A 16,713-nucleotide genomic window follows, 5' to 3' on the forward strand; every position below is an offset into this window, starting at 1 on the left:
TTAGAAGGGGAAGATAGACAACAAAACAAGTAGACAGGCGAGCACACTACCATATGCAGAGCACTGTACTAAGCGTTTGGGAGAGTATATTACAACAATAAACAGTCACATTCCCTGCCCACAATGACCAGAATTAGTATTATCATGACTTGATTTTACCCAATCTTTTTCATTTGTCATTCTTCCCTGTCCTTAGTGCTGCAACTTGGGTAACTTTATCTGTAAAATGCCAAGCTCCAGTTTTTTCCTCTTCCTCCTTGTAAGAAAAAAAACCAACTTCCAGCCCCTCTATCCCTGATTTCTCCTTGAACAACTTCCAGATTTGTGGATCCTCCCAGGATCCATGGAAAAACCCCGTGGTGAAGACGTCATTAAGGTTCAAATTAAGCATTTTTGGACTGTCCCTCGTAGGCCATGGTTTGAAGGCCTCGAGCAAAAGCCTTGGGGTTGGGAACTCTTGGCATTCTAGAGAAGCAGCGTAGTGGTGGATAGAGCCTTCTAAGCTCCTCCTAAGCAGCATGGGTGTGGCTAGTCAGGCTGACCCTTCCATATTGTGTATAAATCAATTGTCCACGTGATTGCATTTGGTAGGTCCAATGTATACCAGAAGCATATTGCTAAAAGTTAATACTTCAAGTTTGTATTTGCTAAGTTGAAAAAAATGAAGGTGATTAATTGAAAGTCTTTCTGGGTAGTATTTTTTTTCTCCCTGGCACGTACGTGTTATAGAAAGGTTACTGGCTGCCCTACTAATAGAGAATTTTGTTGCAGTGGATGATGTAGTGGATGAAAGTGACGATAATGAAGAGAACGACGTAGAAGCCGAACACGAGGATGAGAAGCAACCATTTAAGGTTTGTGTGGATTCCCATTAAAGTCGGTCATATTTTCGCCTTGCGCCTTCCAGTTTGCAGAACCAGTTACGCAGTGCAGGTTCGGTTGGGAGGTCAACTTTGTCTCCCCCCCTGGACTGGCAGCTCGTCGTGGGCAGGGAATGTTTCTATTTATTTTTATATGGTAGTCTCTCAAGCGCTCCGTAGAGTGCTGTGCACACAGTTAGTGCTCAATAAATACGATTGAGTGAATGAATGAATGAATGACAAAGTGAACTTTATCCTTCTGGGTAAATGGCAAGAGGAAACTGTGGGAGAGGTAATTCCATTGTAGGACCATGTCAGAGATCCGGAAGTAATCCAGTGTAAATCTCTTACTCCTTTCCCACACCTCCCAGGTCAGGCTTGTGAAACGGTCTAATCTTAAAGGTCTCGATGAAAATCCATCCCTAGTTTCCTTTGGCAACTTGACGAGTGTGCTCCACCACTTGTCTGCTGTGTGACCTTGGGCTAGTCACTTCACTTCTTTGGGCTTCAGTTACCTCAGCTGAAAAATGGGGATGATAATAATAATGATGATGGTATTTGTTAAGTGCTTACTATGTGTCAAGCACTGTTCTAAGCACTGGGGTAGATACAAGGTTGTCAGGTTGCCCCACGTGGGGCTCACAATCTTAATCCCCATTTTACAGATGAGGTAACTGAGGCCCAGAGAAGTGAAGTGACTTACCCAAGGTCACACAGCAGACAAGTGGTGGAGCTGGGATTAGAACCCACGACCTCTGACTCCCAAGACCGGGCTCTTTCCACTAAGCCATGCTGCTTCTCATGCTGATTGAGACTGTGATCCTCATGTGTGTTTACCCCAGTGTTTAGTGCAGTGCCTGGCACATTATTATTATTATTAGCCCCAAATGGCCAGGATGGTTTTCTTGGGATTGCTTCTTGAAGTGTTGTTCAGTCAGTCAGTGGTATTTATTGAGCACTGTACTAAGAGCTTGGGAGAGGACAATATAAGAATAAACAGATTTATTAGTCTGACCTAGTCAGATTTATTAGTCACTAGTCCTCTGGTTGTCCCACCTGAGGCTTCAGGCCCTCTCCCTTGGCAAAGCTTAATAGGAGGGCCAGGAGCCAGGGTGCTTAACCTGAGAAGCACCTGAGAAGCAGCAGGGTGGCTTAGTGGCAAAAGCCCGGGCTTGGGAGTCAGAGGTCGTGGGTTCTAATCCCAGCTCTGCCACTTGTCTGCTGTGTGACCTTGGGCAAGCCACTTCACTTCTGTACCTCATTTCCCTCATCTATAAAATGGGGATGAAGACTGTGAGCCTCATGTGGGACAAGCTGATGACCTTGTGTCTACCCCAGTGCTTAGAACCATGCTTGGCACATAGTAATCGCTTAACAGATACCATAATTATTATTAACGTGGTGGCCCAGAAGGGACTGACCAGGAACCAGAATTCCTGTCAACTGCCCTGGCCCTTTTCTCCAACAATAATAATAATATTGATAATTATGGTTCTTGTTATGTGCTTACTATGTGCCAAGTACTCTTCTGAACACTGGGGTAGATACAAGCTAATCAGGTTGGACACAGTCTCTGTCCCACTTGGGGCTCACACTCTTAATCCTCATTTTACACACATGGTAACTCTGAGGCCCAGTGAAGTGACTTGCCCAAGGTCACATAGTGCCCATTTATGGTAATGAGATAATTTTATGTATTTACTCTGTGCCAAACACTGTTCTAAGCACTTGGGGAAATACAAGATCTTCAGGTCCCACGTGGGGCTCACAGTCTAAGTAGGAGGGAGAACAGGGATTGAATCCCCATTTTACAGGTGAGAGAGCTGAGGCCCAGAGAAGTGAAGTGGCTTGCCCTGGGTCACACAGCAGGTACATGATGGAGCTGGGAATAGAACCCAGGTCCTCTGACTCCCAGGCTCCTTCCACCAGGCCATGTTGCCACTGCTTGCTTATATATTACCACCTCTCACTTATTCACCAACTAATTCAGGGCAATAACAGAAAGCTTGAGGGACCCCAAGGCGTACATAATGGACCGAATCTGCTAATTGGATACCAATTCATAGCATTCGTTTGCTTCCCATTCACCCGCTGTCAGAGGTCTATCCAACTGTAAATGTAGAGATCAAATTGGGTAAATTAATTTTTAAACTGGACTTTTGAGAATGTTTTCACTTTAGTGAAACTGGAATAGATGAAAGGACAATTTTGTGTTGCTCTAAGTAGGCCAGTAAAATCCCTAAATACTTGACGGACGTGGTGTGACTGATCCAAGATTCAGAAGGACTACCTTAACAACTTGAATCATATCTCTTCTCCTGCCGGCTCTTGGTTAGATGCTGAAATTAGGTTAATCAGATTTTTAAAAATCCTGAGCAATATGTGTGGAGGGGGGAACTTCTAACCTGTTGCCATGCTTATCTTAATGCATCTTTTCTCTGTATTTAAAATATGAAACTAAAAGTGCTTGGGAAAACAAAACAAAAAAACCCCATCACCCTTGAGTCCTAGGAATCAGTCACGGCAGGTCTGTCTTGTGATTCTAACTCCAACAATGTAAAACCGTGGGCAGATGGAAAATGAGAAGGCATTTTGTCATTACTTCCTGTTCCTAACAGTTCTGTTGGATACACTCTTGTTCTTACAGAATGATGATCTCGAGACTGATATCAACAAATTGAAACCCAAACAAGAATTGGGGAGACCAGTAAATGAATTAAAAATGTATGAACGTTTTTTCCCTGAACTTGGGGATGACTTTCAGGTAAATTACATGAAACAGATAAGGTCCAAACAACTCCTTTATCTTACTCAGAGTAGCTTCTCTGCTTAATGAAAAAGACTTCTCTTCTCTTGGAACAAACTTTATTGCCTAGGTTTTTCACTTCTAACAATAATAATGACAATGAGGATAATTGTGGTATTTAAGTGCTTACTATGTGCCAGGCACTGTACTAAGGGCTGGGATTGCTAATATTATAGCTAATCAGGTTGGACACTGTCCATATCCCACTTGGGGCTCACAGTCTTAATCCCTATTTTCCAGATGAGGTAACTGAGGCCCAGAGAAGCGAAGCGACTTGCCCAAGGTCACCCAGCAGACAAGTGGTGGAGCTGGGATTGTGATTCCCAGGCCTCTGTTCTTTCCACTAGGGCACACACTTGTAGATGATATTACTCCTTTCATTTTTTATTAAAATCGTAAAGAAATACAATGCATGAGTAATCTCTTCCTCCCCAGCCCCTTTCTTTGAAAATGTTTTAATAATCATCATAGTATTCATTAAGCCCTTTCAATGTGTCAAGCACTGTATTAAGTCCTGGGGTAGATACAGCGTGAGTAGCTGATCTGCGACTATCTCTTTCACATCAGCTTCAGTTCAAAGAGCTGGAAAAGGTCACTCTTATGATAGAGAGCAATCATTGGTATTTATTGAGTGCTTACTGTGTGCAAGGCACTGTACTAAGTGCTTGGGTGAGTACAGTATAGCAGAGTTGGTAGACCTGTTCCCTGCTTACAGTCTGGAGAAAGAAATGAGATTAACCAAAATGTATTTTAAAGAACTGTTAGTATTGTAATGGGGGAGACAATTGTAGCCAAAAAGCGCAGCCAAAGTTGGAAAAGATAGTCATTAAAACAGTATTTGAATTTCTGCTCTGACAGTGTCCTTCTTTATGGAAATCTGTATGTTTGGATATTTTTTCAAGAATCCACAGAGATAGTATAGGGGTAGTAAGGAGGAGCAAAATTCTTCCCGTGCCTCTGATTCTGTTGGTTCCTAACCAACATGTGTGACTTTGATTGAGAAGCAGCCAGATTTGTGAAGATTGTGACTCATGGTGAGACATCGGGCAAAGAAATAAAGAAGCAGCTTGGCTCAGTGGTTAGAACCCAGGCCTGGGAGTCAGAAGGATCTGGGTTCTAATCCCAGCTCTGCCACTTGCCTGCCATGTGACCTTGGGCAAGTCACTTGACTTCTGTGTGCCCCACTTACTTCATCTGTAAAATGGGGATTAAAACTGTAAGCCTCATGTGGAATGGGAACCATGTCCAACCTGATTAAGCGCTTAGTACAGTGCTCTGCACACAGTAAGTGCTCAATAAATACGATTGAATTGGCTTGTACCTGCCCCAATGCTTAGGATAGTACCTGGTGCCTATCAGATACCATTTTTTAAAGAAAACAAAAGAAAATAGGTTTAGTTGCCCATTTTGAAAATCAGGGCCGAAAATGATTCGGGATAGGGGCAGAATTAGTTGTTCAGCTTCTTCAGGCAGAAAATCAGGTACTCTGGTTCTTGTAAATTCCACTGTGTCCAACTCGTTTTGCTTGTATCCACCCCAGCGCTTAGTACAGTTCCTGGCACTTAGTAAGCACTTAACGAATACCATAATTATTATTATTATTGTTGTTGTTGTTATTCACAGTTGTTTCCTCTTGCCAAGCGGGTGGTGATGGTAAAAGGAGAGCATTACATAGCATCTGAAAAAAACAAAACAAAAGGTCTTAGTCCCTTTTAGGAACAACAGTCAAAATATATATGTTTGGTGTTCACCCAGTCTAACCCCGAGCGATTTATTAATGAGATACTTGCCTGCAGGATTTATTAAAATTCTTAAAAACAAATCAAAAATGGTCAGTGCTAGCCCGAATTCAGGTGGGCAGCCATACTTTTCATAAAAAGAGAAGGGGACTTGGTTGCATATTTTCCTGCTCCACATTTCTGATTGTAATAATGATGATGATGATGATGATTAGAATGGTATTAAGCATTTACTATGTGCCGGGTGCCTTAATAGCCACGAGATAATCAGATCAAGTCATGGTCCCTGTCCCTCATGGGGCTCACAGCCTTAATTCCCATTTGACAGATGAGGGAATTGAGGCCCAGAGAAGTGAAGCGGCTTGCCCGAGGTCACACAGCAAACAGGTAACAGAGCCGGGATTTAGGACCCAGGGCCTCTGACTCCCAGGCCTGGCTTCTAGCCACTGGGGCCACGCTGCTTCCCCCACAGTGAAGTTCTGTTCCTCATCTACCGCTAAGTGTCCTGAGCAGGAATAATGACCGTAAGCTCCCAGTAGGCAGGGGACGTACTCTGTTGTATTGGACTCTCCCAAGTGCTTAGTACAGTGTTCTGCCCACAGGTTAGGCCTCAATAAATATCAGTGATGATCGATTATAAAAATAACCATGGTATCTGTTAAGCGCTTACTCTGTGCCAAGGCCCAGGTGGGACAGGTACTGCGTCCAACCTAATTCGCATGTATCTACCCCAGTGCTTAGGACAGTGTTTGACACGTAGTAAGCACTTAACAAATACCATTGAAAAAAGGTGCCCATCTGAGCATTGGGGTAGATACAGGTTAATCAGGTCGGACACAGCCCCTGTCCCACAAGAGGCTCGCAGTCCAAGTTGGGAGGGAGGACGTTTTGCGGAAGAGGAAGCCGAGGTACAGAAGAATGAAATGACTTGCCCAAGGTCACCCAGAAGGCAGTTGGCAATGCCGGGATTGCAGCCCAGGTTCTCTAACTCCCAGAAAGGATGTAGTCTGAAAAGTCGAGGGCTGATGGAGAGAGATCATTAAGTCTTTTTGTCGACAATCCATGCACATATTAATGTAACCTACTTTGTGCCATAAAAAAATCTTCTTTTAGGTGATCAGCTTTCTCCTGTGACAGGTGTTATTTGAAAACAGTTGATCATCATTTAATTGCCAAACTGGAAAAATATTTCCAATATGAAGCAGATGTGCTGGCGCCTGGCTAACTTTCTCAATTTTGAATCTCAAGAGGCTCCCTCTCCTAATGTAGCAATTAGTAAGCATTTGATGTGTTTGCAGAATGGGCCGTGACGCCACCATGATGTTTTTCAGTGATATTTTTTATCTTCCATCCAGCTTTCAGAAGAGTCCTTTGGAAAAGTTTCCTGGCCTGCAAAGAAGGATGCTGGCTCGGCTCAAGAACTCGTACATCAAGTAAATTAATTTTGACCGCCCTTTCCTCCCTTACGTTTGCCTGTCTCCCACTGGAGACCGTAAGCTCACTGTGGGCAGGTAACATGTCGACCGACTCTGTTGGATTGTCCTCTTCCAGGCGCTGAGTATAGTGCTCTGCACATAGTAAGATGCTCAGTAAATGCCATTGATGGACAATGTCAGTCTCCCCTCTAGAATGTAAGCTTGTTGTGGGCAGGAAATGTTTCTACCCTCTCTGTTTTATTGTCCTCTCCCAAGCGCTTAGTCCAGTGCTCTGCACACAGTAAGCGCTCAATCAGCACCAATGATTGATTAATTTCTAACACCAGGGATGCGGGTTAGAAACTGCTTAAGTCTCTTTGACCCTTAGCAGTCCATTCAGCTTCCCGAAGATGAGAAGCTGACTGGCCTGAAAAATATAATACCTTTTCCAAGGCAAAATAGGGTGGCCCAATAATAGTGAACAACCTTTTTGGGGCGGTTCCCCCAAATTGCAAAGGTGTAACCTAGTGAAAGGAGCCCAGAATCGGAACCAGAACATGATTGGGCCACGGCAAATAGTATGCTGTATAATATAATTGGACTTTCCCAAGCGCTCAGTACAGTGCTCTGCACCTAGTAAGCGCTCAATAAATAAGATTGAATGAATGAATGAATGAATAAACAGAACCTCACACAGATTAGTTGGGGATGGCAAAATGTTTGTTCATGCAGGGCCTTCTGATGCCTTTATAGTGTGGCCTAGTGGACAGAGCCCGGGCCTGGGAGTCAGAAGGACTTGGGTTCTAATCCTGGCTCTGCCACCTGTCTGCTGTATGACCTTGGGCAAGTCACTTCACTTCTCTGGGCCTCAGGTACCTCATCTGGAAAATGGAGATGAAGACTGAGAGCTCCATGTGCAGGGACTGTGTCCAACCCGGTTATTCTGTATCTCCCCCAGAGCTTAGAACAGTGCCTGGCACAAAGTAAGCGCTTAACAAATATCATATTAAAAAAAAATTCTCTGAAGCCTAAATCAGTTGGGAATAGCAAACCTTGAATGAGAAAAGTTCCAGGGCTGGACTATGTTGGTCTGAGCCCGCCTCAGATGGATCCCAACTCTGTCCTATCTTGTAGTCTCCCGAGTGCTCAGTACAATGCTCTGCACACTGTAAGCACCCCAAAGATACGATCAATCGACTGATCTTTTATCATGCCCCAGTCTGACGGTGGCTAAAGGAAAACACTTCCCTCCTCTTTCTCCCCCGGACGAAACTCAGATTCCCCAAAATGTGGTGTTTACTGTCTCAAGAGCCTTTCGATTTTTGCCGACTGCATGTTTTCTCATGACGTTTCTTTCCGAAGGACTGCGACTCAATCTCTAAAGAACCGAAGCCGTTCGGCGCGGAGGACAGGCCGGGCGCGCCCATCGTCGTGCCCACGGCGGAAGCGGGGAAGCCATGGGAAGGCAGCAGGTCGACAAAGGGCCCGGCCCCGAAGCAGAGAGCCGCCCCGGGAGGAGCCCGGGACAAGCGACCGGCCTTTCTCGAGCTGACCAAGAGAGAGTCAAAAGAGATCCCCAGCTCATCCCGCCAGGTGCGGGACGAGAAGAGGAAGATGGTGTCCTGCCAGTGCCTCGACAGCGACGTGATGAAGGGGTTGGAGAGCCTCACCCTCCAGAGCGCCTCCAAAGTCTCCCAGAGTTACACCGAGGGGAACAGAGTCAAGAAAGAGAGCAAGAAGAGCCTGCCAGGTCCTAAGACCAGCCCCCAGGTGACCCCCTGTGGCCACCTCCTGTGGGAGGAGCCCTCCGTCCAGCTGGGCCAGGTCTGCTCCTCCAGGGCCGACCCCGACGAGGCCGACAGCCCCGACTCCCCGCCGGAGCAGACATTCACCGAGGCGCTCCACGATTCCGACCTCTACGTGACGCTCATGAAGGAAACCAAGTCAGTGCCCCGGTATTCGGAGGTGGCCTACCCCGACTACTTCGGTCATACGCCGCCCCCTTTTAAAGAGCCCATCTTAGAAAGGCCCTATGGAGTCCAAAGGTGAGGTGATTTGCTTGTTCCTTTCCTTTGAGAGAGAGCACTGGTACCTCTCTGTGCCTCAGTTACTGCGTCTGGAAAATAGGGATTAAGACTGTGAGCCCAGTGGGGGACAAGGGACTGTGTCCAACCCGATTACTTTGTATCTACCTCAGCGCTTAGTACAGTGCCTGTCACATAGTAAATGCTTAACAGATACCACGGTTGTCATTACCGTTATTATTATTATCGAAGCAGCATGGCCTAGTGGCAAGAGCCTGGGCTTGGGAGTCAGAGGTCGTGGGTTCTAATCCCAGCTCTGCCACTTGTCGGCTGTGTGACCTTGGGCAAGTCACTTCACTTCTCTGGGCCTCAGTTACCTCATCGGTCAAATGGGGATTGAGACTGTGAGCCCCATGTGGGACAAGGGGCTGCGTCCAACCTGATGAGCTTGTATCTACCCCAGTGCTTAGAACAGTGCTTGACACATAGTAAGCGCTTAAGAAATACCATAATTGTTATTATTATTTATTATGTTTAGTCTGTTTGGAAAGAAAGTCACTCAGGAGGTAAGTCCTTTTTCCCCCCGAACTTGACATAACTGAACATTTTCTGGATTCTAAACCTAGAAGTAGGCGCTGGTCAATTTTTGTCTAAAAGTCAGAATCATGACTTTTTCCATGTGGTACTAACTATTTGATAAGGGGCAGAAAAATCTCCATGTCGAACTTGTCGCAAAATCGATTAATCGGTGGACGTAGCTAAATTCCTCTAAAGCTGGATTTGCAGTAAATTGTCTCCATCTGGATTTCAGCCTCAGGTGTGTGCTTTGGAAACAGGCTCAGGCAAAGTGACATGAACTGTATTTAGTCGCCTCATTTTTAACTCTGAACTCCGTCAGCTAATAATGCAGAAGGCAATTTTGGGGGAATATAAGCAGTACTAGGTGTGCTTTGACAGTCGCCATCAGAAAAAGATTGTGATTTGGTTGGTTTTGCAAGGAGCTGGCCCATGAAGCTGTGGGATTGTTTTATTGAGACTTCTGGGGATATGATTTGGGGTGGTGGAGGGTTAGAGAGGAGGGTAGGAGGTTTGAATCATTTTCATTAGTGGGAGTGTTGTGCATAAGGGAAACGTAGTCTGACACCTAATCACAGGCCAGTAGATACTGGAGAATACATTTGCTACAGTTCCCTAGACTTTAAGCTTAGAACAGTGCTTCAAACAGTCACTGATTGATATTAATGTCTGTTTCCCTCTCTAGACTGTAAGCTCATTATGCCCAGTCAATTGTAGTAATAATAATAATAATGGCATTTGCTAAGCGCTTATGTGCCAAGTTACAAGCAAATAGGGTTGGACACAATCCCTATCCCGCATGGGGCTCACAGTCTTAATCCCCATTTTACAGAGGAGGTAACTGAGGCCCAGAGAAGTGAAGTGACTTGCCCAGGGTCACACAAGCAGACAAGTGGCCGAGCTGGGATTGGAACCCAGGTCCTTCGGGCTCCCAGGCTTGTGCTCTATCCACTAGGCCATACATCGTAGTTAGAGTGCTTACTGTGTGCAGAGTCCTGTACTAAGTGCTTGGGGAGAGTCCAGTATAGCAGTATAACAGACTCGGTCCCTTGCCCATGAGGAGGCTCTCTATTATGCCCTAGGGCTGACCCAGTAGCCCAGAGGTATTCACTGTGACACTTGTTAGAAACACAAATCACTAGACCACTTTTGAAGTCCCTTATATCGTCCTCCCCCAAGTGCTTCGTACAGTGGCCTGTACACAATAAGTGCTCAATAAATAGCATTGTTGGGAGTGATTTGGGGGAGGAATCGTGGGTGTCCATCCCCTGCTTTACCAAATACCTTTCTCACTGACGTGGAGGCTTGAACCAGAATACACTGGACACATTTTAGGCTTTTTGACAGAATAACTTGCTAGCCTTCCCTAAAAAGATACTTCTGTTACCTCATGTTTTATATTTTTCAGGCCTTCATTAACACCTTTATTTTTTACACACATGACCAGAAAGCAGCCCGACCTAGTGAAAAACAAGTCGACCGACTCGATTTGTATTGTGCTCTCCCAGGCACTTAACGCAGTGCTCTGCACGCAGTAAGCGCTCAGTAAATCCCATTGATTGATTGAGAAGAGCATGGGTGTCCATATCCTTACATTCTGCACATAGTAAGCGCTTAACAAATACCACAATTATTATTACTATTTCCCCTAGCTGTAATTTCTTTGAAAATCTGTCTCCACTGTGGATTGTAAGTTCCTTGTGGGCAGGGATCCTGTCTCCCAACTCTATTAATAATGGCATTTGTTAAGCGCTTACTATGTGCAAAGCACTGTTCTAAGCACTGGGGAGGATACAATCAATCAATCAGTCAATCATTCATATTTATTGAGCGCTTACTGTGTGCAGAGCACTGTACTAAGCGCTTGGAAAGTACAAATTGGCAACATATAGAGACAGTCCCTACCCAACAGTAGGCTCACGGTCTAGAAGGGGGAGACAGAGAACAAAACCAAACATATTAACAAAATAAAATAAATAGAATAGATATGTACAAGTAAAATAGAGTAATAAATATGTACAAACATATATACATATATACAGGTGCTGTGGGGAAGGGAAGGAGGTAAGACGGGGGGATGGAGAGGGGGACGAGGGAGAGGTGGCTCACAGTCTTAATCCCCCTTTTACAGATAAGGTAATGGAGGCCCAGAGAAGTTAAGTGACTTGCCCAAAGTCACACAGCTGATAAGTGGTGGAGCCGGGATTAGAACCCATGACCTCTGACTCCCAAGCCTGCGCTCTTTCCACTGAGCCATGCTGCTTCCCAACTCTATTGGATTGTACATTCCCAAGCGCTTAGTTCAGTGCTCTGCACGCAGTCAGCGCTCAGCAGATTTCATTGATTGATGGCTTCCTCACCTTGGCTTCCTCATTTGTCAGCTAACGGGGATAAGCGCTCCACTCTCCCGAACTGTCTGTTCCGTGTAGGTCAGGGACTGTGTTCAATCCGATTGTCTCGTATCCACCCAGGTGCCTAGCACATAGTGAGCACTTAATAGAAACCATAACTATAGCGAGAGGTTAGAGGCTATTTCCGACTTCTGGTAGCAGCTGCATGAAAAAAAAATCAATCAACATTTTTTTAAAGCATTTCGGCATTCAAGTATTGTACTAAGCCCTAGGAAGAATACACGGATGTTCGATTCAGACACAAATCATTATCTAAGCAGGGAGAGGAGGGGAAATATACCTAAGGAAAGGTCAATAATTAGAATAAATCAGGTCTAAAGGAAAAAAAGGGTAAAATTCAACTGGTGGAAAATTTCAGCATCCAACAGCAGTACAGTTTATTCATCGGTCAGTGGTATTTAGTGAGCACTGACTGTAAGTGGAGCACTGTACTAAGTGCCTGGGAAGAGTAGCGGCTAGTGGTGGAAAGCCATCTGCTACAAGTCAAAACTCCCCTGTGCTGAGCAGCAGCGGCACTGGAGAGAGTCGAGGGCAGAGACTCAAGTTGACTGTGTGGAAGGAGGCGATGGTAAATCACTTCCAGATTTTGACCAAGGAAACTCTGTGGATCCACTACCAGAGTGATTGCGGGTGGAGGTGGGGCGTTCTGGGAGAGATGTGTCCACGATGTCGCTATGGGTCGGAGATGACTCGACAGCATAAGACAAAGGAAGCAACAGAGTGTTTGGGAAATGCGCACCATGACTCAAGTTCCCTCATCTGTAAAATGGGGATGAAGACTGTGAGTCCCATGTGGGACATAGACTGTGTCCAGCCCGATTAGCTTATATCTACCCCAGAGGTTAGTATGGTGCCTGGTACATAGTAAGTAAGGGCTGGATAGAGCATGGGCCTAGGAGTCAGAAGTTCCTAGGTTCTAATCCTTGGCTCTACCACTTGTTTGCTGTAGGACCTTGGGGAAGTCACTTCACTTCTCTGTGCCTCAGTTACCTCATCTGTAAAGTGGAGATTGGGACTACGAGCCCCACGTGGGACAGGGACTGTGTCCAACCTGATTTGTTTGTATCCATGCCAGTGCTTAGTACAGTGCCTGGCACATAGTAAGCACTTAACAAACACTACAGTTATTATTATTATTATTATCAACAAGTACCATCAAAAGCAAGCAGTCTTGGGTGTTAAAGAAGGTCGCTTCCTCCCAGGAACTCTGCTACTGCTTAGTGTGAGCAGAGGTGATAGTAATGATAATTATTGTGGTATTTGTTAAGTGCTTACTTTATGCTAAGCCTTGTACTAACAAGTACCATCAAAAGCAAGCAGTCTTGGGTGTTAAAGAAGGCCGCTTCCTCCCAGGAACTCTGCTACTGCTTAGTGTGAGCAGAGGTGATAGTAATGATAATTATTGTGGTATTTGTTAAGTGCTTACTTTATGCTAAGCCTTGTACTAAGCTCTGGGGTAGTTTTGGGTAGAGAATGCATCTGTTTATCGTTATATTGTACTCTCTCAAGCGCTCAGTACTGCGCTCTGCACACAGTAATCACTCAGTAAATACTATTGAATGAATTGACTGAATACAAGATAATCCGGTCCCACGTCGGGGGCACAGTCTGAGGAGAGAGGACAGGTATTGACTCTCCATTTTGCAGGTCAGGGGACTGAGGCACAGAGAAATGAAGTGACTTGCCCAAGGTCACGCAGCAGGTCTGTAACGGATCTGGGATTAGAGCTCAGGCCATCCGACTCCCAGGCCTGGGCTCTTTCTGCTAGGCTGCACTGCTTCCCCTAGGTGCAAGCAGTCACACTAAGAGACTACTGGCCTATATCGGGTTTTTTGTTAAGCGCTTTCTACGAGCTAAGCACCGTATTAAGTGCTGAAGTCCTTTTAGACTGTGAGCCCACTGTTGGGTAGGGACTGTCTCGATATGTTGCCAACTTGTACTTCCCAAGTGCTTAGTACAGTGCTCTGCACACAGTAAGTGCTCAATAAATACGATTGATTGATTGATTGATTGAAGTAGATAGAAGTTCATTAGGTCCCACATGGAGCTCACAGTCTAAGTAGGAGGGAGATTAGGGGTTGAATCCCTATTTTGCAGATGAGGGAACTGAGGCCCAGAGAAGTGATTTCCCAAGGCCACAACAGGCAGGTGGCAGCGCTGGCATTAGAACCCAGGTTCTCTGACTTCCAGGCCCGGGCTCTGACCGTGAAGCCACGCTGCTTCTCGCTATCTGCCACTGAGCCACTGTGCTTCTGAATTTTAATCCCTTTACTTCATCTTCTCAAACCTGAGATTCCCTCTTCATTCAAGTCGTATTTCTATGTAAGTTGATTTTTTTTTACATTTTTTTATAAGTTGATTCCGTATGCACTCCTCCACCGAGCAGAGTTTTTCTTCTCCCTACTTGTGTCCTGCGCATTTCAAAATTTTCCGATAGAATGAGAAAACATCCGGGTGAGGAACCGAAACATTATTCCCTTCTTGGTGCTATTTTGTCTTGGTTTTCGTTCCTTTTTGGGTCACTTCAATATCTGAAGCTCTTTGGAGGGTCCAACACACACACATCTATCCTTTGGTTTGAAGCTATGGATGGCGAGGATTTTCTTTGTGTCGGAAGAAGCTGTGCCAATCCCTTCCGCCTTGTGCACTTGCAAAAATTGTTCTTTTTCAGTTGTGTTGCCTTGATAATTGCAGGGCCTGGCCTCCCTATCTTTCCTAAGCCACCCCGTTCCGGATTATTGCCACACGCTTGCCTCCTTTGTCTCTGGCTGTTGTTTCACAGGGTTCCATGGCTAGCAGCGTGGCTTAGTGGCTGGGAGTCAGAAGGACCTGGGTTCTAATCCCTAACTCTGCCATGTGTCTGCTGTGTGACCTTGGAAGCAGCGTGGCTCAGTGGAAAGAACACGGGCTTGGGAGTCAGAGGTCATGGGTTCTATTCCCGGCTCCACCACTTGTCGGCTGTGTGACTTTGGGCAAGTCACTTGACTTTTCTGGGCCTCAGTTACCTCATCTAGAAAATGGGAAATAAGATTGTGAGCTCCTCGTGGGACAACCTGATCACCTTGTATCCCCCTGCGCTTAGAACAGTGCTTTGCACATAGTAAGTGCTTAACAAATACTATTATTATTATTATTATTATTCTCCAGGCCTCAGTAGCCTCATCTGGAAAATGGGGGTTAAGAGTGTGAGCCCTATGCGGGACAGAGACTGTGTCCAACCTACTTAACTTGTATCTACCCCAGCACTTAGAACGGTGCTTGGCACATAGTAAGCGCTTAACAAATACCATTATTATTATTATTATTTTTATTATTATTATTATTACTTAACTTCTCCTGACCTCAGTTGCGTCATCTGGAAAACGGGGATTAAGACTGTGAACTCCTTGCGGGACAGGGACTGTGTCTAACCTGCTTAACTTGTATCTACCCAGTGCTTCGAACAGTGCATGGCACATAGTAAGCACTGAAAAAGTACCATTATTATTATTATTATTATTATTATTATCATCATCATCATCATCATTGGAGCATACTGGCCTCCTCAATTGAGTTTTCTCTTTTATTGTCCATTAATCCATCAGAAGTATTTATTGAGTGCTCAGTGGGGAAAGAGAACTGTACTAAGTTCTTGGAAGAGTCCAGTATCACAGAGTGGACATGTTCCCTGCCCACAAGGAGCTGACAGTCTAGAGGAGGAGACAGACATTAATCTAAAGAAATAAATTATTCATATATTCATTCATTCAATCTAACAATACAATAGAGTCGGTAGACACGTTCCCTGCTCACAACGAACTTACAATCTAGAGGGGGCCCCGGGGATAGGGTTGGTCTCTTGGAAGACCTGATAAGGAGGCTAACCCTAGTTTTTATAAGACTCCCTCCCTCTTCAACCCTGGGACACGAGTATTATACAACCTTCGATAGGATAAGCTTCTTTTCTGAAGAGTGCTTCTGAATCCTGTTCCTCTTGTCTTGTGAATTGATACGGTTTGAATGAGTGTTTATGAAGTTCTCTGGAGACTGTAGTCACCCTCATGATTTATAATTCCCCTCTGGAGAAGAAAGCAATTATTTCTACATAGTTCATGTTTCCTAAAGGTAGTAATTAAGTCCATATTTCACCCTTTCCTTGAGATGTGTGGATCATGGGGTTGGTTTTTTTTTTTTTTTAACCTGCTGGATTTTCTTCCATTAAAGCGCTTCTCTCTGGGCCCAATAGCCCCATGATCTATAATGTTATCCAGAAGTTTGAAATAATTTTGCTTGTAAGTCAGTTTCCAACTGTCATGCCTGAGGCTGAAATCTAGGATGTTCTTGTAATGCCTTCCTTTCCAGAACCAAAATTAAAGGTAATTTTCTCCTTTTTGTTTCTCTCTTGAGTTTTTTTTTGTGTCAGACTTATTTCCTTTTTCTACCCTATTAGTAAATTTAATAATGAGGTTATGTCTGGCATTACCTCTTTCCTGCTTTTTTTCCTCATAGCTTTTCCTCTTTGTACATATTTCTGTTTCTCTACCAGATCTTCCAGCCGCATCCCTCACGATTTTTATTAATGGATAGAGAAGGGTTTTGTCTCCCTTTGAAGCCAAGGTTATGATACTAGCTAACACCCCACTGTCCTCTCCATCCTGAAACCACAAGGACTGTGCCAGCCTCAGTGATTCATTGATTCATTCAATCAATCATATTTATTGAGCGCTTACTGTGTGCAGAGCACTGTACTAAGTGCTTGGAAAGTACAATTTGGCAACAGATAAAGACAATCCGTACCCAACAACGGGCTCACAGTCTAGAAGGGGGAGACAGACAACAAAACAAGTAGATAGATATCAGTAGCATCAAAATAGCTAAGTAGAATTATGGATATATGCATATT

The 16,713-nt window shown here is 44.8% G+C and overlaps 1 protein-coding gene across 7 annotated transcripts in view; it reads left to right on the top strand.

The window, feature by feature from the left end:
* Positions 1 to 16,713, top strand: part of AGTPBP1 (ATP/GTP binding protein 1) — a 206,716-nt gene that overhangs the window by 116,997 nt on the left and 73,006 nt on the right. For all 7 annotated transcript variants that reach the window (XR_005456615.1, XM_038769831.1, XM_038769830.1 and 4 more), the window contains 4 exons: positions 772 to 854; positions 3,508 to 3,624; positions 6,761 to 6,838; positions 8,183 to 8,865. Coding sequence is in view for 6 of the 7 variants with exons in the window: in XM_038769831.1 (XP_038625759.1) it covers positions 772 to 854; positions 3,508 to 3,624; positions 6,761 to 6,838; positions 8,183 to 8,865 (961 nt within the window). In the remaining variant the exon portion in view is untranslated. The remainder of the gene's footprint in view (positions 1 to 771; positions 855 to 3,507; positions 3,625 to 6,760; positions 6,839 to 8,182; positions 8,866 to 16,713) is intronic.

This window comes from Tachyglossus aculeatus, chromosome X4 (genome assembly GCF_015852505.1).
Source record: "Tachyglossus aculeatus isolate mTacAcu1 chromosome X4, mTacAcu1.pri, whole genome shotgun sequence".
Lineage (NCBI taxonomy): Eukaryota > Metazoa > Chordata > Mammalia > Monotremata > Tachyglossidae > Tachyglossus > Tachyglossus aculeatus.